A 24,746-nucleotide genomic window follows, 5' to 3' on the forward strand; every position below is an offset into this window, starting at 1 on the left:
GAGTCCAGGGTCCACATCTTCAGAACACTCAAAGACTTGGCTTGGTTACACTGTGGACACATCACAATGATTTGATTGGTCTTGGATTTGAGCATCCCATTGCTTTGCTCTAACTTCAGTTCACGTCAGTAATTTTAACCCTGATCTTTTGAGTGTAAAAGCCAGGGCTTAACCCTACTCTGCAGTAGAGTTAAGCCCTGGGCTAATGGTGGGGATATCCCACATTTGAAGTTGTGAGTTTGAAAGGACTGTAAGCTCATGGTTAACAGCTGTAAGCCCTGGGCTAACGTAGGTCTCAGCCAAAGGCTATATATAGAGTGAAAAGTCCTGATGATGTTGTGATGTCTTTATGATTGCAGGTGAAGAAAACAAAGCAGTACTGTTGCCATTCTAAATGCATACAGAACATAATATTGGATTCAAAGACCGGTGTGCATACTAAGTTACTGCATGTAACATAATTGTTACAAAACAAATTTGTTGTTAGGCCCATGTCAGTTCAAGCAAATCACCCCTTTTTACTCAAGATGACATTTGAGAACCTTGACATTCAATATTATATTCATATAATTATGCTGTCGTTGATCTTGTTCTTCATTATTTGCTCGAAAATGTTGTTTAATGGCTGCTACATGAAATATTATGAAAAATACACAACTTGCATTAAGTATTATTAGGCTAGATACATGTGGGTGTGATACAAATGCTGTTAGAATTGCAAATGCTGTGTTTTATATAGTTTATGTTTTTTTTTTTCTGAGAAGACAAAATACTAACAGTGCGTCTTTTATTTTGGGAACAAGGAGAAAAAGGAAGTGATGTCATTCTTGGTGGGCGGGACTACCTCTTTGTTCATTCCACCAATAGCATGCTAGCTTGGTAAAATATGAAAATGGCGGCTCTCTGTAATGAGTTTGGGGACTTGGTACAAATCAAGAAACAGCTCATATCGGTGATATCGCTTTGTAAAGAAAGAGGGCTTTTACACAGCGGGAAGTGGTGAGACTGACTGTGACTAATTTGATATTAATTGCCTGTCTTTCAGCTCCGTTACCTTAGTAACTAAGCGTTAAAGCTAGTTACGCTGTTAGCTACGTTAGCAGTGCTGTTGACAAGTCTCATTATAACAATTTAGCTAATACTGTTTATTGAATACATTAAGTATATATATCACTATTAACGTTATATCTCAGCTAAGAGCGTCGTTAAATGATCAATCGATTTTATTGTTTCAGAAGGTCAAATGCATCCTGGGACCAAAACACTGAGCTGAAACAATATGTAACTTCGCTGCCAATTGGGCTAACGTTATCTAACGTTAAATCATATAGATGAAAGTACCGGTGTTATCAAGGTACATAAAGCAAGACTGAGCTCAATTTGTTTATTGCTGTCGATTAGCAAATATACACTGGACAAATTGGGTTCAAAAGATAGCAACTTTGTGATGTTTTTGCTTGCTGTAAGAGGAAATCTGGTGTGATAGCACAAAACCCCTAGAAATTACCCTAACTGTAATCAACGGCACAGTTATGTCACATGCTTCGTGTGTTTACATTTTAGGGCTTCTGAACTGGCATTTGCTTTGGACCCTCTTCCCAAGGATGAATTACCTCCATCACCTCCTTTTACTGAGGTTTGTACACTGCCAGGCCTGAGGCTTTTCTGGGTTTAAGTAGTTTCATTATATATTTTTTTAACTACCTACCATTCACTTTCCATCAATTTCCCCTTGAAGTAGCTTTAGGGTTTAAAAATCATTTTATTTCATACTGTCTTCTTTACAGTGGTGGAAGAAGTACTCAGAGCCTTTACAAGTAAAAATAGAAATACCATAGTCTAAACATACTCCATTACAAGTAAAAGTCCTGAATTCGAAATGTTACTTAAGTAAAAGTACCGAAGTATTATCAGTAAAATGTGCTTAAAGTATCAAAAGTAAAAGTACTCATTATGCAGAATGGCTCCTTTCAAGGTGGTGTATTGTTATAGAATATTATTAATAATATATTATTCTGCTTTTATCACTAACAAATACATGTAAGAGCATTTACATGTTGTAATTTGTCAATGTGGAGCCAATTTTAGATACTTTGTATACTACCAGGTAGATTAGTAGTACAGTACTGCATTATATCATATAAGTGTACCATAGTACCACTTGTAAAATATTTTCATAATATTGCTCTATCCTGCACATACTTTATATCCTGCACTTGCTTATTGCACTTCTGGTTAGACCTAAACTGCATTTCGTTGCCTTGTACTTGTACATGTGTAATGACAATAAAGTTGATTCTGTTGAATCTGTATATGTTTTTTTTATGTAACTAGTAACTATAAGTTTCAAACAAATGTAGTGGAGTAAAAAGTACAATATGTCTCTCTGAATTGTAGTGGAGTAGAAGTATAAAGTAGCACAAAATGGAAATACGCAAGTAAACTACAAGTATGTCAAAATTGTACTTGAGTACATGTACTTAGTTACATTCCACCACTGATTATCAGCTTGTTCCGTCTCTTTATTGTAGCTGTAAGATGTTTATACTGAGTGAATCCATGTTTTTATGGCTGCATTGTCATGCCATCAAATGGAGACATTCTAGATGTATTTTGCATCATTTTATACCAATTTCCCCAGCCTAACCCCCACCAATGGGCCCTTAACCTCGAATTAATTTCCTAAAATAGCTGGTAACTGTAATTCTTAGCAAAGGTTACTCAAACAGGACTAAATAGTGAATTTGTTGGGGACTTACTGTTTTCAGTAAGTAGTGCTAGTGAGTATTTACAGCAGCAGGACGGCGTATGTGGGATCTCCTCAAAATATACTATAGTGCATCATTCATCATAATGAACATGGGATTTTCAACATGGGTTTTGGTCTTTTCATGGGATTTGTTGACAATAAAAAGAATCTTTCAGGAAGTGAAAAATTATTCTGCCCCCTGCTGACAGGTTTTTATGTAGAAAACGAAATTGGCTGTTAACCATGTGTTCAGAAGGGGCTTTATGAAAGCCTTTTTGTGTTTTTCAGTGAGACTAATCTTTTGGGTTTTTTTTTTCAGTAATTAAGTTGACTTGATAAAGATGATTAGGACGACTTTTCTTTTTCACTGTCTGTCTGTCCCAAATGCAGGACGATGCACAAGACCTGGATGCACTTACACTGGCCAAATCCTACTTTGACCTAAAAGAGTATGATCGTGCTGCTTACTTTCTGAAGGGCTGCTGCAGTCAGAAGGCTTATTTCCTCTATATGTATTCTCGCTATCTGGTAAGATTCTGTAGATATCTGGCATGCCCGCATCCTTTGATCCTTGATTTCATTTTGTGACAAGACTGCTTTCACTTTGATCGTAACACTTGTGAACCATTTTGAAAGTTTCCTTCTGTCTCTTCAGTCAGGCGAGAAAAAGAAGGACGATGAGACTGTGGACAGCTTGGGTGAGGACTTGTCTCTTTTAAAAGAGAACTGAAAGTACTTTTTTGTTAGCCTTTAACACTGAACTTTTTTGTGTTTTTCTGTGTGGTTCTAGGTCCTCTGGAGAAGGGTCAGGTGCGCAATGAAGCCTTGCGAGAGCTGAGGGTTGAGCTCAGTAAGAAGCATATTGCAGGAGAGTTGGACGGGTTCACCCTGTACCTGTAAGAACTTTTCCTCTAAAGAGTACACACTTTCCTCAGATTATGCAGAGCAATACAGTGGACTGCTTACTGTGTTTGTGTTTGTGTTTGTGTTTGTGTTTGTGTGTGTGTGTGTGTGTGTGTGGATGTGGGAACACAGGTATGGGGTGGTGCTACGAAAGCTAGATCTGCTGAAGGAGGCGGTAGAGGTGTTTGTTGAGGCAATCCATGCACTTCCTCTTCACTGGGGAGCCTGGCTCGAGCTTAGTAACCTTGTCACCAACATTGAAATGGTAACTGCCTTTGTGTTTACACATACACAAATTGTAGATTGTGTCATTAACTTCATGTGACCAGGTCCACAATAACCACCCAAAAGCAATTCTCACAACACAGCCTCATGACTTTTAAACTTTACTTTATGTCTTAGAACAAACAGAAAACAAAACAAACACTTTCTGATAATCAGTCAATGTAAAGAAACGCTCCATCTGAGGTAATTATATGGACTGATATGATTCCATCTACCTTTGTCTCTTTCTCCCCAGCTGAAGTCCCTGTCTCTGCCAGACTGCTGGATTAAAGACTTCTTCGTGGCCCACATGTACACAGAGCTGCAGATGATCAAAGAAGCGTTGCAGAAATACCAGAACCTCATTGAGGCCGGCTTTTCTAAGAGCACCTACATCATCTCACAGATTGCTGTCGCCTACCACAACATCAGAGGTTTGTTTTCTGCCTTCTGCAGTAACAATTTTGCAGAGGGATGTTATTGGGACAGATTTAGTCTTACAGCACTCTGTCTCTATTCATTTCAGATATTGACCAAGCTTTGACTCTGTTCAATGAGTTGAGAGAGCAGGATCCGTATCGCATTGACAACATGGACACATTCTCCAACCTGCTCTATGTCAAAGTGAGTGATACCTTATTGATTAGCAAAGAAATGTGTTTTGACTTGTTCCCCCGACCATTTCACAGGAAGGTTAGAGGTCGAAATAATAGCAGCCAGTAGGGATAAAGTGTCTTGCACAAGAACACTTAACTGGGACAGATGCTTACTGGCAGAGGGGTTCACTATATTATCTTGATGTTTTTATTTGACCTCTGATGTATGTCACATGTTTTCAGCAGAGGATCCAGGTCAAAAACTTGGTCTAGAACAGAGTGATGTTCTTGTGAAGACCCATTTTTATAATGTTTAGTTCTGTTGTTGATGGTGATGAATGCTTCCACAGAGCATGAAGCCAGAGTTGAGCTACTTGGCCCACAACCTGGTGGAGATCGACAAGTACAGAGTGGAGACGTGTTGCGTCATCGGTAAGTGTTGAGCCAATCTGATCAACGGTAATGCCACTGTTTACAAAAATACAGAAACAAAATTTTCCAGCACAGTTTTGCAGTAATGGAACAATTAGTTGATGAATACAAAATTGTATCGGAAATAGTTTGTAATTTATCAATTAAAGTACAAAATATTGAGTGGTTACAGGTTCGCAGGTGTATTGGCTTGCTTTTTTTCTATTTTCTATTCTATAAAAAATTGTCAGCTGGTCAGACATCATTTTGAATTCCTGTAATTTGTGTAATAAGTTGTGTGTCTCATCCACAGGTAACTATTACAGCTTACGCTCTCAGCATGAGAAAGCAGCTCTGTACTTCCAGCGGGCCCTCAAACTGAACCCTCGCTGCCTCGGCGCCTGGACCCTCATGGGCCATGAATACATGGAAATGAAGAACACATCGGCTGCCATCCAGGCCTACAGGTAAGACTGAAGATATAGTAGAACATAGACAGCCCTTATTTTGGTGGATATCTCGATGTCTTGTTCAATGTGTAAATGATGGAGTTTTTACTTACTGCCAGACCTTTCACAGCAGCAGTGTGGAGGATTTATACCAGCTTGTATTGTTGTTGTGAGTGTTGTTTCCTTGTTTTTTTTTTTTTCCCCCTTTCAGGCATGCCATTGAAGTGAACAAACGGGACTACCGTGCCTGGTACGGCCTGGGTCAGACATATGAGATCCTCAAGATGCCCTTTTACTGTTTGTACTATTATCGAAAGGCTCACCAGCTCAGGTATGAGTTTGACACTCCCCCCGTAAAAAAAAAGGTGTTTATGCATGTGTTACTAAGAATAAAGTATGCAATGTTCATAAACCAAATGGGCATTATTTGTTTTGACATACTATGATGTATTTTTGTAGGCCCAATGACTCGCGCATGTTGGTCGCACTGGGTGAAAGCTACGAAAAACTGTCACAGCAAGTGGAAGCCAAGAAGGTACGTATGTTGCACCTGTCGGTGATTCCTGGTTTGTGTAATAAATTCATTAAAGTTTCTGGCTCATTTTTGATTTGGACCATGACATTTTCTATTTTTGTCTAGTGTTACTGGAGGGCATACTCTGTTGGAGATGTAGAGAAAATGGCTCTACTCAAGTTGGCAAAGTAAGTGTCCACTGCATCCTGATGAAATACAATAAAACCGATTTTCTGGTCTAAAAATAAAGTAGTTTACGTCACATTTTCTTTAACTTTTAAGCACAAAATGAATATCCGATGTGCATCTTTTTTCTGTTGTCATATGTCAACATGTTATTTGTATCACTCAGAAATAAAGTGTGCTATATGTGACTTCTGCTTATGCCTTTGTTAGGCTCCATGAACAGCTGAATGAGTCTGATGATGCTGCCCGGTGTTACATGCTTTACATCCAAGACATTTTCTCTTGTGGGGTAAGAATTTTAAAGTATCTGAATACATATGTCAATTCTTGACAACCCTGTCTGCAAACTTATGTGTAGTTTTGGTCTGTATTCACGGTTTGGGCTGTGGTTTTGAAATGAGATGTTTAACAATGTGTTGTATTTGTGTGGAAGAAATCTATTTCTAATAAAATCTGGTCATCATAGGAACAACTGGAGCATGCTGAGGTGAGCACAGCGCTGCGGTACCTGGGTCAGTACTATTTCAAGAACAAGCTCTATGATGAGGCGTCCCTCTGCGCTCAGCGCTGTTGTGACTACAATGATGTAAGTGTGTCTGCATAATCTGAGCACTGTTCTCTAGTTGCTGTAGTAGTAACTCACTTAACTGGTGTCGGTGCTCACTCTGCTTGTAGGCTCGTGAAGAGGGAAAAGCTCTGTTGAGGCAGATCTCACAGGTCAGAGATCAGACCGAGACGCCATCAGCAGATCTGTTCGCTCCGCTCTCAAACAACAACACTCCCGTCAGGAGGGTGTCTCCACTGAACCTCATCTCCTTTACACCCTGACACCCACCCTCCTATTCACTGGCTTTAAAATGAACAATTTGTGTATCCTGTGACATGAAACTACTTTTCCTGGGGGGGTTGTTTGACCTTGCCAAAAGTCAGTGTTGGAAGGATTTACTTGTTGATGCATAGAATTGTTAATGACATTAAAATTGCATTTGTTTGTAAAATTTGCAATCCTGATCATTTTTGTCCAGGATCAGACAAGTTTTTATATTATCAGGCTAATACACAAGGTTTTGAATAGATTTTTAAATACACATGTAGCTTTTGTATAATTCAATGCTAGGTCAACAGTGTCAAAAAGATCCTTCAGAGCGCAGACATGCAAAGAAAGGACACCTTGAACGCTTTACACACACACACAAACATCATGTTTTGATTTCAATCAATGCTGTATATATGTAAATAGTTTAAATAAAGCATACCTGCTATGCAAGGGCTGTCTTTTTCTTTGTATTTTTCATTTCATGTTGTACAGTACATGAAAACAATGCAGTGAATTAAGTGTAGTTAGTACAGTAAAAAAAACAATATCACATTTTAAAATGAACATGCATTTTTCTGCTATAGTACTTAAGCTACTCAAAACAGTGTTTTCATAGATTTTATTATGGAAAACAATAGTACATACAGCAAAGCCGTGGAAGAGTTGCAGAGAAGGTTAATTACAGACACACACACACACACATACTATTCTTAGTCTATTAGCCAGTGAGCAGCTTAAGAGCACCTCAATTCCCTTAGTAGTATACTGCAACCCCATTTAAAGCATAACTGTTTTACTGGCGCGAACATCATAACTGTATTTGGCATGATGACAGTGAGTTAACTGCACTGCAAAAAGTGAATATATACAAAACAATAAAAAAAAAAAAAACTACTATAAAAAGTTACCAGTAAATATAACTGGTTTTGCATAATATCAAAAAAAGGACACACTCCCACTGAAGCTCCAAAGAGCTCAGTACTTCCCCCTGAGACTACGAGGGGTGGGCATGGGGCTGCGAGGTGGAGACTGCTGCCGAGACCGCAAGATCCGTGAGTAGGGGGTACTGTTTGCTTCTTCAACAGCCCGACTGTTGTATTTACGCGTTGGGGTACGTGTCGGGAACAGAGACTGGAAAAAGGGCTGTTTTTGCGGAGGCCGGTTCTCAGTGTCACTTGCTGCAGCGGCCCCACAGCCCCTCTTCTTGCAGGAACCTGGAGTGGAGGCAGCAGAACCTGAGGGGGGCAGTTGGGGCTGGACGGCCTGTGTCTGGGCCAGGGTTTCCGCTTTCCGCCTTAAGTCGGCTCTTACAAGCATCAGGCCATTCTGGAGCTCCACCAGGATCTGGGCCTAAGAAGAAGTCAGTCAACAGGGTTAGACAAAACCACAGACGGGGAAGTGAAGGTGAAGGTGGGATCGATAAATCGATCTATCGATAGATATCTCTCTATGTACAGATAGAGAGAAAGAGATATCTATCTGTAGATAGATAGATAAGTGAGGTAAAATGAAACTTCTTAAAACATGCGTTTGCACAGTAATCACCTGGTGCAGATGTTAGAAACCTAGATTTAGTTTAAAAGCTGGCTGTGCATCAAGATTGTTAGTGAAGCGAGTAGAGGGAGAGAAGGATAAAGTATTTGAAATTGAGAATTACTTTAAACAGATGCTGCTTTAAAATACTAATAATTATCGCTTCTTTAAAGTTAGAGCATCAATAATCAGCATCAAAGAGATATAATTATTGTCAAAACTCTGCCTTAACTGAAATGTTACATGCAGAGGTCCTTACAGGAATAGCAGTATGTTGGGGTCTTGATTTGTTTCAGTAATTTTTCAGCTGAGCTTCAGCTACTGTTACTTTGTCTGTAGCAGAGAGCAAAACGTATTTTTATTTCCAATTTGAAACTGGTCTTATCCAACTAAAAATTATAAATGAAACCTTTGTTACAGAAAAGCTCAGTTTATAAAACAATATAATTTACATAACATTATACTATACATGTCTGTGGTTGTACCTGTTTGGCTAATGTCTCATCTGCAGCTGTTAATGCCTGGCGCAGCCTTTCCCCTCCTGTGTTGCGGCAGCAGGCTCGTTCACCAGACTGCAGGTCCACCCCAAGCCTCTGCAGATCCAGGCGTAGCTGACGCAAGTTCTGTTAGAAAAGGTCAGAATTTTAGTCCTTCTGAGGGTGAAGAGACTCATATGCAACAAAAACAATGGTGCATTTCATATGGTACAGCAGTAACTAACCCGCTGACCCTCCTCAAGCTTGCGATCAGCAGCATTGGTGAGGGTGCCAGTTGAACCTGGGACTTCCAGCTGCATATTCAGCTTTGTCAGCTCTGCACAGGCAAGCAAGCAGAACAATAGACAGTCAACTACCATTAACAATATCCTAACATCAACACATAATCAGAGCAGTGTTTCAGTCACCTTGTGTCTTGGTGAGCAGCTCAGCACGACACTGGTTGAGCTCAGCATGCAGTCTGCCAAGTTCTGACTGAGTAGTGAGGCGCTGAGAACGTCGAGGCCCCTCAGAGTCTCCCTGTGGCACTGAGATGGGGACCGATTCAGCTTCCTTCTTTTTTTCAAGGGCAGCGGACAAAGCTTCAATCTCCTGATCACGCTCCTAAAAGAAAGGATTAAAAGAAAACAATTAGTGAAAATTCATAGCATCTAGATTCAAATATATCTTAGCACAGATACAACAACTGCATTACAAATAGAACTATGTTGTGGACACTCATTGCATTTGTGGAAAGATCTCATTTAACGAAAGTGTAAATTTTACAGATTGTGTGTGTGTATTTAAACTAGGGATGCATCGATCCAATACTGATATTTGTTCGATGTTGATGCAAACAGCTATTAGCCGATCTATTCAATTCAATTATAGGTTTACGTCTGCGTGCGCTTACTACGTCATGTGTCAGCAGCGCACCGGTAGACCCAGCGATTATGCTCAGAGGAAGCTAACAACAAACATGTCAGCTGTTTGGAGGTATTTCACCCTATATTTTACAAAGTTAGGAAAGCAATGTTTAAGTCAAGCCTGATGTTGCCTTATGCATGAAATAATGATCCCACTCTCTTCCACACAGTGAGGCTTACAGCTTATTAATGAAACACTGGCATCAGATCGGTACTTGGTATCGGCAGATACCCAAAGCCCAGGTATCGGTAGTGGGACTGAAAAAGTCACATCGGCGCATCCCTAATTGAAACCACACCATGAGGACAGATACCGCCTTAAAGTAACACAAACTTAAGGCTGATGATTTAGCTCTCACCTTCAGTTCCTGGCTGTAGAATATCTTCAAATGTTTTTGCACGTTAGTTATCTTGTCTTCGTACCTCTCTTCGATTAGAGCCCTCTCTGCCTCCAAGGTCTCACTATAGGACAAGACAACATCACAACTCAGTATCTGCATTCATTTCAAATTTCAGCATTTATCATCATTTTAATGTTACAACTTCGCATTGAGGAGGATTTCTTTGATGAAAAAAATAAATAAAATAAAAATAAAGAGGGAATGGAAATGATTTGTGCTTAAATTGCTTCACTAAACAATTGCTAGCAAATTCGTTTGCAAGAGGACTGTTGGTTTCACATCTAAAACATTGCTAGAATTTTTTTTATTACATGCCCTAAATGCAGCCTGGTTAATCTTAAAAAGGCATCTTTTGATTTAAACAAAGCACACACACCTGAAGCCATCTTGCATCCCAGAGATGACCTCCATCATCTCAGAGACCACCTGCTCCCTCACATTTGCCTCAAGAACCTCTCTCTCTTCCCGCTGGCGCTGCACCTCTTTCTTCAGGACATCAATGGCCTGCAGCAAAGCCTTCATAAAGTACAGTCAGCGGTTAGGAGCACTGGACAAATACCTGTTTTTAGACACTTGAAATGCTGGTAAAAACTAAAAACGTGCTTTCTGCTGGCTAACGTTTAACTATTTAAGTTAATCTTATGGGAATCATCTAGAAGTTTATCTAAATATGTAAAACACCCACTTTAAAAGCCATTATGGTAACATTTTGTGTTTTGTTTTATAGATGAACGTGGTTTGCGACATAAAGAAAATTTGTTACGGAAGTGGTTTGGAGATAATAGTAAATATGTAGCTCTCACATATAATGGCAGAGGATGTTACCTCAGTATTTAACATGGTGATATCTCCGTCTTCAACATCACTCTCATCCTCTTCCTCTTCAATCACTGTGCTTTCATTACCATTTGCTGTTGGCTCGCGCAGTAGGGACAGGATGTAGGCCACTCTGGTCTTTGTGGATGGGCCATGGACCAGCTGAAAGGATATGAGGGATCTTTTATTTCTCTTTTTTCCTTTGGTCTTATCCCTCCATGCAAGACTAAATCTGTCACAGTTTTTCTTTTCACCTGAGTAGCGATAGCTGAGAATTTGAGGGCTTGGAGGGTCTCGTCATAGATGGAGGCACATGGATTGATGTTGACCACCATGCTGGAGGTTCCTCGGCCACAGAAGAAACCTTGCAGGACCCGGGTCAGTTTACTGTCCCTGAAGGGCACCACTTGAGGGGGCCGTGACCTGTGGATGTATTAGAGCTCTTTCTCAAACAGCGCATTTACAAGCTTACTAGAGGAGTTATTTACATTTTCCTAATGCACTACACCACCACTAAATCAACTTTTAAAAAGTGGTCACCAGTGGTGTAGCTTCATTCCAAGTTATGGATCAACACGTACTTGTTGTTTTGGTTGTGCCTCAGAGCAGTAATACAGCGTCCCAGTGTTAAAAGGGAGGTGTTGATGTTGTTGGCCTCCTTCATCCTCTCACCATTGCGCTGCTCTTTACAGCGTTCAGACCCAGCCAGATCACACACAGTCAGTCTAATAAGGAGACAATTCAAGATACAGCTCTGTTTTATCACTTTTACAAACTCAAAATATACCAAAATCAAAATGAACCTAAACTGAAATTTAGAGAAGGTAACGAAAGGTTAACTTACTCGCTGATGTGCATGGCCTGGCCTGAATCTGCCTCTGGGCGGACGTGCAGGACACGGATAGAGAAGATGCTGTGGCTGAGTAAGTGATACATTTATGATCAGAGAAGCAACAAGTGTGAGACAAACGAATATGTCAAAATAAATCAGAATATGGTTTTGAAAGGCAAACGTTTGATGTGCTCCTACCTGCGGCTGGAGTTTTGGTTGAGGTGAGTGCTGGCGAAGCTCTGGTTACGATGTCCAGCCCTCAGAATCCTCCAAGCTTCCTCAGCACTGCGGACCTGGATCCAGGTGAGGTCTGATAGAACATAAGGAAGTAGCAAAAGAATTATACTCTACACAAGAAGCAGCAGCAGCAACAAAAACATGTTTTATGTGCTGTACAGATTTTAAAGTAGTTTTAAAAGTATTTTCGTCATCCATTGCACAGTGTTTCTTATAATGTGGTGTTGTACTCGCACCCAAATAGAGCATGAAAAGACTGCAGGTAAAATGCAGTACAGTTTTTAACATAATTTCCTGCTTAATGAAGTGTAACATACATCAGATGAGAGAAGCTGCATACTTGGATAGCGCTTCAGGAGGTTCAAACTGATACTAATTAAACAGTTTAATGTTCTATAAACACTTTGTGAATAAGTGAGTGTTACCTTTTACATAGGGGTTGCCCTGCTTGTCGTCACTAAGCCGCAGTGTGACCCTTTTTCTGGGCTGCAGGGAGGGCGAAGCATCCAGTAGGTCATACAGGAACTCATTGTAGATCTCATAGAAGGACACCCAGATAGAAAACTGCACCCCTTCCTCCAGATCATCTCCTCCACTGTGTGAAAGGCTGTCTGGCTCCAGACAAACACTGTCAGTGTCTGCAGAGAGACAGAGTTGAAAATCAATGTATGATGTATTTTAAAAGAAAAGGCTTTTACAATGGCAGTAACGATAATGTATTGGAGGCAGGGCTCAATTTAATAAGTAAGAACGGAAATGGACATATACTACTAATGGTAGTAAAACAGCAACATTGACATTTTTGCATGATCTCGTACTATGCCCTTATCTGTAATTGGTCAACAATACCATATCCAGATTTCCTACACTATATTTTATTATTTACTATTTACACTTATACAGCAACCAGCAATCTCCTCTACAATATGTGGTGTTTATGATATTAAAACACACCTCCAGTAAATGTACTGGCTTTTGCTCAGGAGCATATTCAATACGTATTTGACAGCCTTTGAAAATGTTCCAAATTTGTCTTCATTTGGAATAACTTGCTGTCCAACGCAACACACATACTGTCCTCCTCACCTTCAAGCTGGGTGGCAATGTTACTTGTAGAGGAGAGTCCTCCAACGCCGCTGTCCCAGATTGTAGTGGTACCACCTCGACGAGAAGTCAGATTCTCATCCTGTAACAGACAAGAGGAGTACATCAGCTCATATCTGTGTGCAAGAAGATACTTTAATTCTTGAGTAGTGTGGTTCCTCAGATCAGTTAAAATAATATAAAAAGAACCTAAATATAAAAAAAAGTTTGCACTCAAGACTGATTTAAAAAAAAAGAAAAAAAAGTCAAAAAAGTACAGTACTGACATACTTGCAGCAACAGACACTGGGACACAATGTAACAAGGAAATTGCATTTTTCATTTCATAAGACCTTTAAAAGCTGTTTACCTCTTTGAGCAGAGAGTTTCTGCGGATTTCCTCCACCCTGACCTCACCGGGGTCAAGCTGCCTCACATCCTGATACATAACAGGCTTCAGGTTCATGGCACCATAGAGACGACCCTGCAGTTTCCTGAACAGAGACGCTAAAGCCCGGGGCAAGAGGCCTGCCTCTCGACCACTGCCTGCAGGTCAAGGTTTGAAATTTAAAATTTACATTCTAGGCATTTAACTGACCACATAAGCATTAAATGCTCTAACAGTATCTACAACAAACCCAATTTAACAGAGCTGCAAATAAAAATAAAAACAAATCACAAAATCAAACCTGGCTTTACACTGATGTGGCCAAGAAACAGTACAATAATAATAATAATAACAACCTTACCCTGAATAGTGTAGGTCTTTCCAGAATTGGTGACACCATAAGTGTAGAGGAGTCTGTTTTCTCCTTGAAGCACGTCTTTCACCATCTTCTTCATTGTGCACTCATAAAACTGTTGCTGTGTGGTCTCTGGTCCAAAGATCTATGAAAGATGGATAATGAAAAACATCAGTATGTGGCTTTTTTTTATTTTTATTTTTTTTAATAAATATTAGAAATATTAAGGAGCAGCATCCTACTTGTTTATTACTGGCATTGGTTGCTATGCACACCCAATAGCCCATATTTACCAGCAATACTTTTAGCCATTGTAATAAACAACATGTTAGGAATATTATTCACCTTCACCCTGCAACCAACACTGCTGCTTTTTAAAATAAAAAACAAAGTCAACATGGTTTCAGGTTGACAACCAATTATATGTATAGCAGGTAAACACTTATTTAACACTATGCAAAAGTAGGTCTCTCCTACCTTCGAGAAACTGAACTTGTGCATGCTCTGGGTGATGCCCCTCTCTGCGGTCCTCATGTTCTGAGATTCTTTTGGAGCTTTGAGCAGCAGAGTCTCTTCATCTTGGACAGCCACACAACCCTAGAAGAAGAGTGAACCTTGAACACGCAGTACAGGTGTACTAAAAGCAATAAAAGCACATATCTACCCACAAACCCCCCCCAAACAAAACAAAACAAACAGAGGAAATACTGATGGCTGTAATTTTGACTTCATTGTCTTACCTGTTCTTCTCCCATGTCTCTCTCCGTCTCAATAAGAGGCCGGATGCGCAGAAAAACCTTCACCCTCTCCGTGTTCCCTTCATCGCAGCTTCCTTGTCTCACAAATGCAGGTTTCACTGCTAGTTTCTAGAGACACAAATTACAAACACCTTTAATGTTTTGTTGCTAACATAGAAGAATTTAAATTAACCATTAAACAAGCCATTAAATAGGAGGAAGAAAACAGCAAGTCAATGTAAAAACAATATAGGTTTCAAAAGATTTAATAAGAGGTTTTGCAAATGTTTTCTGGGGTAGGAAATGCATTCAATGTGTTTTGTTACGCCTTAGGGAGGGATACACGTGTTTTGGTGAGAAATGTTGAATGTTAATAAAACCTCATTTGTTTTATAAAGATAAATCCACAGGGTACATTGCAACACAAGAACAGCATACTCCTGTCGACTCTCACCGGTTCTGTAATGGATGGCCGGGTGTCCAGGCCAGGGGAAATGACAGAGATCTCAGGTAGACGTGGTCTGGCCAGGCCTCTGTGCTCTGCTGCCGTAGACTCAAACACAGGCATTTCCTCGTCCTCATCGTAGGGGCATCCACACGGGGAGGACAAAGACAGCGCCATGCTTACCTGTATGAAGTCATTCTAAGTATGAAGTAATTGCAACACATTTCAAACCTGGCTGTGAGCCAGTAAATGCATGTAAAAGCCACCTTGTAATGTCCCTTTGCATATAGGCTAAGGATCTATCAGGATACAATATTAAGACATGAATAAATAAATGCATTTTAGTGCTCAGGAAGACCAGTCTCAACTACTCTCACACACAAATGAGAATGTATTTTCCACCCAATGATGAGCCTACAAGTAGGCAGTAGTAAATCTTTGGTATCATGGCAGCAGCTCACTGTCATGAGACAATTAGTTAAAATAAGGAAATAAGGGTGTGTCATGAGACAACGTGACGCAACACACAGACACTAGATAAAACCTGCTTTGCCCTTCAAAGCCACAGTAACTCCAAGAGAGTAGGCCAACAGGAAAATGGCTTCCCAGGCTATCACCTGTCTTGATAAGTTTAGTATTGGTGCAAAAGAATTACATCATTGAAATCAATTTTAAAAATGCTTTTGACTGCACTGGGCTTCTCGTGTTTAGCCATGCCTTCAAAAAGCCAGTGGGATGAAAAGGTGACAGTTTTAAGAATAGGGTCGAACTGCGCTTTGCAACGTAGTTATATAGGAACTACACACTAAATTACTTTTTTCATTGTACACATGATCACATAGACTCTCGTTGGCATATGATGTTAATACACGTGATCTCCCCCCCCAACAAAATTCATATTATGTGTAGAAACAAACGCTCCTAATCAGAATTAGCTTGTATGTGTCTCCAGTCTCTGTCAGAGACAGAAAGTCTGACATTAGCCTCTCATGCCTGGCTAACTGACCACCAGCTCTACGTTGCTGGTTTCTGTCCTTGGTGCACTGAACAGCGGTCAAGCTAGCAGTCACAGAGAGCGGTGGTCGGCCCCCGTGTCCCCTGACCCTCCGCGTCACACACTACGTAGCCACGAGGCCACGCCTCCTACAGACGTTGCTCCTCTGTTACATTTTTCTTAATTAAGCTAGGCGAAAGGGTTAATTAACTTAACGGACTTTGGACTAGGCTACGTTAACGTTACTGAATAACTAAACAAATCATGATTGTGCCATGTTTTTCCATGCAAAACAACGAGTTTAACGTTATTCTGTGTAACACTTTGACGGGTGAATTGACATTAAGAGGTATACATTTGAAATCTAGTTAACGTTAGTTATATATTCTTTCAGAAATTAAGTAAGAAGTTACGTTTAGATGAATGGCCCGAAACGTTTTTACAGATGATGTAGGACATTGCTTTCAACAATTTCAACTTTTATGCATGTAGGTATAACGTTAAGGCTACTTATCCCTCAGATCCATGAAACCTATGCAAATAGGAAAATACCAAACTTTCCTGTCCTGGCAGTTAAGATGCTTCACAGCTTAATTTACGTCAACTTTACAAAGGCAGTTCATTCTCGTTAATATTAGCGAAACTGAATTTTAATTAAAACCCGAGTGCATAACAACAAGTTAATGTTGTGCAGGGGAGAAGCTGTGTCCCGGTTTGAAAATGTTGAAAAGCTTGTGGTTACTCCCACCAAACTAACAAAAGAATGTATAAATGTCGTTGCTGTTGGCTAGCTGGATAAAACCCGTATATATTAGTTCAGCCAACATTTTTAATTACAGCTGTATCGTGACTAACAGGTGTATTGTTGTTTAGCATCGAATGAGCCACCTTTAAGCAAAGGTTAACGTAATTTAGCTAACTTACCTCGAATGTCGAAAGTGCGATGAGCGAGTGTCCGGTTTCCAGAAGCTAAAAGTTCTGAAGTTACTGAGTAAATCGCCAAAACTCAAGTAAGTTACTTTACTAAAACTGGAAATACTGTGTTAAAGTTGTATCACATCGAGCTACCTGAAACTGACCAATGTTAACACTAAGTTAGCCTACCGCACTCTGAGCCTCGGCTGAGTTTTTTTTACCCGTTTCGTTTTTGAACAATGCGCTTTCCCTGCAGAACGAGTCGCCGATTGGTTAAAGCCAGTGACGTTGCGCTCAAATGCATTACCAACGGTTTGACCAGCAGATGTCGCCATTTTGACTGTATCAAATTAAAAAAATGTATTGTTTCAGGATAAAGCCTGTCAGATGTATCATCTCGTTTTTAAGAGGGTCACAAAATCAAATGCGTCGAAACAGTGAACCATTTTCAACACAAGTTGCTTCATAGTGAGTCAATGCCTCAGAACGCTTATTTTCCTTCATAACAAGCTAAAGCTCCTATGGTGCGCTAGGTAAACTGTGCCTCCTTAAACAAACACAACTTTCATGAGTACCTTTCACGTGTTGTAAATAAATGTGGCATTTTATCAAAACATGTGGGCGTGGGTTAACAAGGTTCTCACAAGGGATTTAAATAGGCTACATAGGTTGCCTAAAACTTAAAGAAAGAAAAGAAAGAAAAATAAAGAAAGGGTGCATTATTTGGTCAATGTAAGAGGGAGCAGACAGTTATTATATTGTATGTAAAGTAGAAAGGGAGACAGGAGGCAGAAAGTGGAAAGTTGCTTATCCAAAACTTAAAATGTCGTGTCAATGTTTATTTCACGTGAAAAATTGTTACATTTTACATAATAATAGAAACACTTAAATAACAGAGGATTAAGCTACATTGGGAGTTGAGTGCAGTGGGCAAACTGTTGAGGAGCTCAACAAAAGAAATTCCTGCCACTAGCAATGTAATACATTATATATGAAAATATGACACAGCAAAACTGCATAAATGTGAATTAATTGTGAGTAATATGCAGGGAACTTAAACACTATAATTTCTCTGGCCGAATGTGGACTATTGATAACAAAATAATTATTTACACATTGCAAGTTATTTATTTACAGCATTTACCACAGTCCTGACTATAAAAGAGGTACTTGAACAGTGGCATTTTACTATTGAACATCGCTCTATTCTTTGTAAAATCTTACACACCCCAGCCTGTGATGTATCAATATCAATAACAGAAACAGTTAAATGATAACACAATGTTGTATGAAGCCTCATGTGAGGATAATGTCAGTGTGATTTATGTATATAAGTGCGGTACACTAATATTTTTTATTTATTAAAATTATGCACAAAAAAAACATTCCCAGACATTCAATTTCACAGAAAACAAGAACAAAACAGAGGTCAGAGGTTGTGACTGAATCTGAATTCATGAAACAAACACATGACAAATTATAGGAGATGTATACAGACTGGCCAAATTTGCTTTGCTTTACTTGATGATTTGCCCACTGAATGTTTATATCAGTAAATCAATCATGTCACATCGTTTAACCATTAAAATCTTGTCCAGGTTCAAGGTTTTGCTCCATAGCGGTGGTGATGCTGTGAATACTGACTTGGTTATGTGAATTTTGAAGCCTTTGTTTCTGCACACTGTGCTGAACACCATAACAGAAGTAGATGATTAAACCTGTTTAAAGAAAAGTTACATCACATAGGGTCATGTTTGTTTATTTGATGTTTTTGCACATTTTGGTTAAATTAAAATGTGTATTTTATAGTGACATTCTTCACATACCTACTGCCATCCACACTGCATAGCGGATCCATGTGTCTGATCCAAGCTGAACCATGAGATAGACATTGACAAAGGTGCTGAAAATAGGAAGAAACGGCACAAAAAGAACCTGTAAGAGAGCAGAAACATTATGACAGGCAATATCAAAGACAAAATTACTCAGTTTCCCTGTTTAGAACTTTACAGTTGCAAGAAATATATGAAATGTTACTGGTTGGCAATTTTCAGTAATGATGCTTCACTGACTGAAATAAATATTAAACTATATCATTACATGTGCTCCCAGAAAACCATCACTAAGATAGATGTGGCATACCATGAAAGCAGCTTTGGTTGTACTCTGCGGTTGTCTCCAGATGATCGCGGTAATGAGGACCAGCATCAGTGCGATCACAGAGACACAAAGTAAACTCCACCAATCAAGGGCCTGAAGAGAGTCTACAGCCCCAGATATGACGAGGCTGAGGATGATAGCTAAAAAGACTGAGGAGAACAATGTAAGTTCCAATGATTATTAACAACGGAAATCATCTATATGCAGTATAATATTTACGGTTGATGTTAAGAAGACCACTTACTAATAAAAACTGTTAAAACAGACACATTTTTTGATGTCCGTGTGGTGGCTTGTGAAGGAGGACATAATCCTCCAGTAACTGTGAAGGGCTCTGGTTTGCTGAAACTTGAATCCTCTCTGAGGTCTGCTTGGTACCTGTGAAAGTGAGGAATTATAAGTAAATGCACCCAAGCATTGGGTTAACATGACCTTTATTTCTATATATGGATATAGCTGTGACTTAAACTAGGAGGCTCAGTGAGTTTTATTCTTCTTTCTTTGCTTCACATCAATTTATTTTGATCCCTGTCTGTAATTCAGTTTGTGAATGTACTATTAATGTTTCAACACACATTAGGCCAATGTCATCTTATTTAATTATCTTTTGTAATAATCAGCCACTGAAGGTAGTCATTTTTAATGTAGAAACTGCACAGTATCTGCCAGCTCTTATAATGACAGTTGATCAAAGTGTACTATTAGCTCACTGACCAATACATTTTGACAATAGCACAGTGACAATTCCAGTTTTGTTCATCTACCCACCTTTAAATCATGTTCTTATAGTTCCTGCAGACAATTTCTTGCTCATATAAAAGCCAATCCATGGTTCATAAAACAGTCAAACTGCTATTTACTTTCACTACACTCAGTTACATTTGGGATTATTATTATTTCCTTACAAACTGTACACAATGCAGTTGATTTATCACGTTCTGTAGTAGTACTGTGTAAGTAATATCAACCATTATTTTTATATGGTTGATAATACAAGTGATCAATCATTTTTTAAAAGCATTTTTAAAGTGATTATTGTTACATTTGCCAGATACATGAGCTGATTATCTGAGAATATCACCAGACATACTGTAATCCACATACAAGGTTACAGCAGGTGTTATTCTCAACCCTGACTTTAAGACATAAAGTGTACTGTAAGATTGTCAATAGGCATTGAGTTACACATACAGGTGTTTTCATTATTGTACGTACTTCTGATGAATCATACCGTAATATGAGGATACATATGGCAACAAGTGTGTAGGCAAAGAGGGTTCCAATTGACATCATGTCAACCAGCGCCTTCAGGTCAAACAATAACGCCATGATAGCTGAAAATACATGAATAACAATAAGGAGAAGAATTTACATAAACGTAAAGAATTTCCTCTTACACTCATTTCAATAAATCATATTTCAATAACATCACCCAGGGGTTCATCTACAATTTTTAATCACAGATTTGATACCCAAAATTAAACAATTCATGTAACATAGAGATAGATACAGTTCAGACATTTTTTTCTGAATATTTTTTAGGTTAGCAATTTTATAATCAGTAAAATGTATGTAACTGTAACTTTTGGAGAACATACATTCTTCCAGGGTTGTTTTGGACAGGACAAACATCTCAAGACTGGGATCACAGAGAGAATGTCTTTATATTGTGAGATGGGTTATGTGCTTGAACTCATGAGATCATAGATCCGTTGACGCGTAAGGGTTCGTTCTGTGGATTTACTCAGCTCTGTACTATACAGCTTGAAAAGGAAAACATGAAGCTTTTGCCAAATATTTTGGCAATATCCATTTAGAGATTTAGAATCAGTGTACTGCACGTGAACCATTTTAGCTGAGATGAACACCTGACGTCAAAACAGGAAGGGATTTCTGTAGCAAAACATGCATAAATATACAGAGACTTCAAATAAGTATGACTGGAATTGACCGTTTTACCTGCTACAACCCCTGAAGCCAATGTGGCTATGACTGGACTTTGTCTGTCACTCATTTTACTGAGAGGTCTGAAGAGAAGTCCGTCCCTGGCCATGGCAAAGAGAACGCGGGGCATCGGGAACATTGAACCCAGCAGGCTGTGGGAAAAAGCTCAAATAACTCACCAACAACCATTTAGTCCTTCATATTATTTGCTTCTCTTTTAATAGTGATTCCAATTATCTTCATATACAGTATGTGCTGTCTGCTATACGTTCATACAAATGAACTATCCTAGAAATTGAAATTGAAATGAAAGTAAATCCACGTAAAATAAACTAATTTTGCTTTGATTTGCAGAGTTAGGTTTTGTAAATGGCACACTGTGTTTCATACCTCGTTGACAGTGCACAGAGGGATCCCACAGCCACCACATACTTTGCAGAGCCCCAACCGATGTATGTAAAGGCCACAGGCAACGGGCTGTGAACACTGAGCAAATAGTATGGCATCATAAGAGTCAGGGCAGCAGACACACCAAAATAAGCCAGGAAGCAGATGAGGAGGGATGCCACAATGCCGAGTGGGATCGACTTCTGAGGGTTTTGAACCTCCTCTCCTAAAGAAAAACAAATTTTACTTTATAGTAACTTATTGTCTTTCATATTGTGCTATGCCCCTGTATTCTCTTTACCTTCTTGCAGTGTACTTTTAAGTATGTAAATTAATTTACCTGTTGTGGCAATGCAGTCAAATCCAACAAATGCATAAAAGCAAGTGGCCGCTCCTGCTAATGTTCCCTCAAAGCCAAAAGGGAAAAATCCTCCGCTGCCATATCTGGTGGTTTCATTCAGTGATGTGTGGTTTCTGTAAAGAATAGACATGTTGGTGCTTGGTCATTCAATAATAATCAACAAACTGATTGATAACTACGTATTTCAAACCTACATTTAGCTACAAATGTCACCTATTTCTGTGTTATTAACAGCAGCAGCCTGAAAAACACCATTATTTTTTTCTTAATGATACATTATATAAAAAAACAAGAACCCTTACTCATATCCATCTATGAGAGACTCTTCACCAATGTACCAGTTGTTGATGTCCCCCTTAATGACTCCAGAGAGGATAACAAACAGCAACACCAGGATGTTAACTGCTGTAAAAACCTTATTTACAATAGCAGACTCCTTAACACCAAATGCAAGAATCCCTAGAAAAGAAACACACAGAAAATATAAAGTTGATCATGACTATGAATACAATGGAACCATGTCTGTAAAAAGATATTCAACATGCATTAGAGATATATTATAAATTGTGATTATCTGCTGTTTCTTCATTTTACATATATTACAATAATAAATTCTTACATTTGGTGAGAAGTCACAGGGGTTTAGATTATGAACTTGCCTGCCAAGAGCATTATGAGGCTGGCTGCAAAGAAGTCTGGGTAGGGAGCTAATCCAGGTAAATTCATCGCAGCCTGTTTGCCCAGGGAGTTGGCAATGACGTTTCCAATGAGATCATCGAAGGTGCCACTCCATGCTCTGGCAACACTTGACGTCCCTTAAAATCAGCAAACATGAAACACGAAACTCATAAAATGGCTAACAGCGTGTTATAAGCAACCATAAAAACCAAACATATTTTCCAACCTACTTATTTATTTTAGATTTTAGGCTCATTTGAAAGAAAATCAAGACAAAGTTCAAGAGGACAGTAAAGTATTTACTGAAAAGACTTTTCCAAGATGACAATTAAACATCCATCACATACAGTAAATGTATTCAGAGTGGCACTATCTTTACCTATGACATAAGACAGCAACAAGTTCCAGCCAGTGATAAAAGCCCATATCTCTCCCACAGTCACATAGCTGTAGAGATAGGCAGATCCAGTCTTGGGAACACGAGCTCCAAATTCAGCATAGCAAAGTCCTGCAAAGATGGAGGCCACTGCTGCTATCAGGAAGGCGATTATGATACTGGGCCCGGCCACGGCTCTGGCCACTTCTCCCGACAGCACATACACACCTGCCCCTAGTGTGCTGCCGACCCCCAGAGCCACCAGGTCGAGGGTGGTCAGGCATCGGCGAAAGTTGGACTCCTCTCCTTCAGGCGCCAGAGGTTTCCTGCGTGACAGGCTCTGCAGGAATAGCAGTATCTTTGCACCAGACATCCTATCAATCAAGACATGCTGTGTTCATTGATTGCTCAAGACAAAGCAACACAAAAATGGCACAGCTGAGGACTGACACATACATTTGCTATATGCATACACATGCTACGTCTAAAGCATGCATTTAAGACAGCTGATAGACAAACCAGAACATGTCTCAGTGAACAGTGGTTTGAAAATAGCACAGTTTGTGATTTAAAAATAAACATTCAGTATGCTTTTCCAAAAATAACACACAACACACTCAATAGCATTTCCTGATCAAGAGAGGGAAACATTTTCTCTAGAAAATGTAAAATGTAAGTACATTTCCAAATGAAATGATACCATTCAAAATATGAGACACAAATAAACTCATTTATAAGTTAAATGCTATCTTAATCTGTAGCATTTGTCTCATTATAGTCTATTTCATCAGAACTGCATTGCAGAAATATAGTTTGAAACTGTAAAATGATCTAAGTGTCATCACATTTTCACAGCATCACAAGTGATTTTACTGTCTGTGCTGTAAAACCGATGTAAGGCAGGTAGTCTCTCAGCCTCGCAATTACTAAGAAATGAACACCTTGTACATCACATGCACTAAGCTGTTATTGAACTGTTAGTGTGTGTGTGTGCCACAGTAAGTGTCATTCATTACACTGTAAAGATATAAATAATTTAAGTTTTACTCATAAATGTCAGACACAGTGATTATTAATGGAAATCAGTTCAGACGTCATCGGTAGATTATTTACTATAAAGGCCTGTGTTTATGAAACAGGAAGACATTAAAGTAGGTAGCTTCATCACTGTACATTTATTATTTTAATGTTTATTACCTTTTATTTTACTTTTAGAACTGAACAAACTTATTATATTAGCTAACAAAATGAGATCCTATCCAGTAGATTATGCACGCATCATTATAAGAGAGACTTCCTTACCTTTTCGGCTGAAGTTGCAGCGTGTGTGACTGTGTTTTGATCTGTACCAGACCACACTATTTGTGAGGATAAATCCATTCACTGTGAACTCTTCACAGCTCAACATTTTTGACACATTATGTTACATTTCAGACGTACCTGCCATTTCTGAAAAAGTCAGGAGCAGAATGATTTGTTTGAAGACACTTCAGGCATGTCAAACAATAACATGCATTTTATAGAGCTGTTTCTTCATGTATGTATGCAGATGATATGATGGAGGCCCAAAGTTTTCTTTCATTCCTCATCAAAAATTGTGTAAGCCTTCTTGAAATTGTTGGTAATCTCTGACAGAAGCCTCCTGTATGAATTTTCAGAATGAATTAATTAAACACACTCACATGTGATTCATATTTTTATAAGCAAACACAATAATAATACCATGATTTACATTAAATAAACTAAAAATAACTGATATTAAAAAACAACAACACAAAGCAGCGCACAAGATGACTGTTTACTGACATTTCAT

The 24,746-nt window shown here is 39.1% G+C and overlaps 3 protein-coding genes across 7 annotated transcripts; 1 reads left to right on the forward strand and 2 right to left on the reverse strand.

Annotated features, from left to right (window-relative positions):
* The first annotated feature begins 843 nt into the window (after positions 1–843).
* On the forward strand, positions 844–7,343 carry cdc23 (CDC23 (cell division cycle 23, yeast, homolog)). Its single transcript, XM_044221589.1, has 16 exons — positions 844–999; positions 1,564–1,636; positions 3,140–3,277; positions 3,405–3,447; positions 3,540–3,645; positions 3,785–3,917; positions 4,173–4,350; positions 4,443–4,540; positions 4,863–4,944; positions 5,237–5,390; positions 5,584–5,703; positions 5,832–5,907; positions 6,013–6,074; positions 6,283–6,361; positions 6,539–6,658; positions 6,748–7,343. The coding sequence occupies exons 1-16, from the start codon at positions 887–889 to the stop codon at positions 6,898–6,900; spliced, it is 1,728 nt and encodes a 575-aa protein (XP_044077524.1). The 5' UTR covers positions 844–886; the 3' UTR covers positions 6,901–7,343.
* Positions 7,344–17,273, reverse strand: kif20a (kinesin family member 20A). Its single transcript, XM_044221583.1, has 19 exons — positions 17,037–17,273; positions 15,128–15,301; positions 14,677–14,802; positions 14,414–14,533; positions 13,943–14,081; positions 13,564–13,739; positions 13,197–13,296; positions 12,536–12,748; positions 12,072–12,183; positions 11,886–11,960; positions 11,623–11,766; positions 11,296–11,464; positions 11,051–11,203; positions 10,602–10,741; positions 10,184–10,286; positions 9,327–9,522; positions 9,144–9,235; positions 8,908–9,045; positions 7,344–8,239 (listed from the first exon to the last, which is right to left on the reverse strand). The coding sequence occupies exons 2-19, from the start codon at positions 15,293–15,295 to the stop codon at positions 7,865–7,867; spliced, it is 2,739 nt and encodes a 912-aa protein (XP_044077518.1). The 5' UTR covers positions 15,296–15,301; positions 17,037–17,273; the 3' UTR covers positions 7,344–7,864.
* Positions 17,274–17,491: 218 nt separating this feature from the next.
* Positions 17,492–24,329, reverse strand: zgc:175280 (cationic amino acid transporter 2 family protein). Of its 5 annotated transcripts, XM_044221587.1 has the most exons (13): positions 23,390–23,486; positions 23,162–23,307; positions 22,937–23,065; positions 22,539–22,694; positions 22,182–22,338; positions 21,859–21,992; positions 21,522–21,744; positions 21,147–21,283; positions 20,419–20,521; positions 19,432–19,565; positions 19,170–19,336; positions 18,854–18,962; positions 17,492–18,745 (listed from the first exon to the last, which is right to left on the reverse strand). In XM_044221587.1, coding segments are annotated over exons 1-13 (1,740 nt in total). In that variant the 5' UTR covers positions 23,392–23,486; the 3' UTR covers positions 17,492–18,602. The 5 variants fall into 5 exon arrangements, with proteins under 5 accessions (XP_044077522.1, XP_044077521.1, XP_044077519.1 ...); XM_044221586.1 differs by lacking the exon at positions 23,390–23,486 and adding an exon at positions 24,236–24,329 and having other exon boundaries at positions 22,937–23,307; XM_044221584.1 differs by having other exon boundaries at positions 22,937–23,307.
* Between the last annotated feature and the right edge of the window lie 417 nt (positions 24,330–24,746).

This window comes from Siniperca chuatsi, linkage group LG14 (assembly GCF_020085105.1).
Source record: "Siniperca chuatsi isolate FFG_IHB_CAS linkage group LG14, ASM2008510v1, whole genome shotgun sequence".
Classification (NCBI taxonomy): Eukaryota; Metazoa; Chordata; class Actinopteri; order Centrarchiformes; family Sinipercidae; genus Siniperca; species Siniperca chuatsi.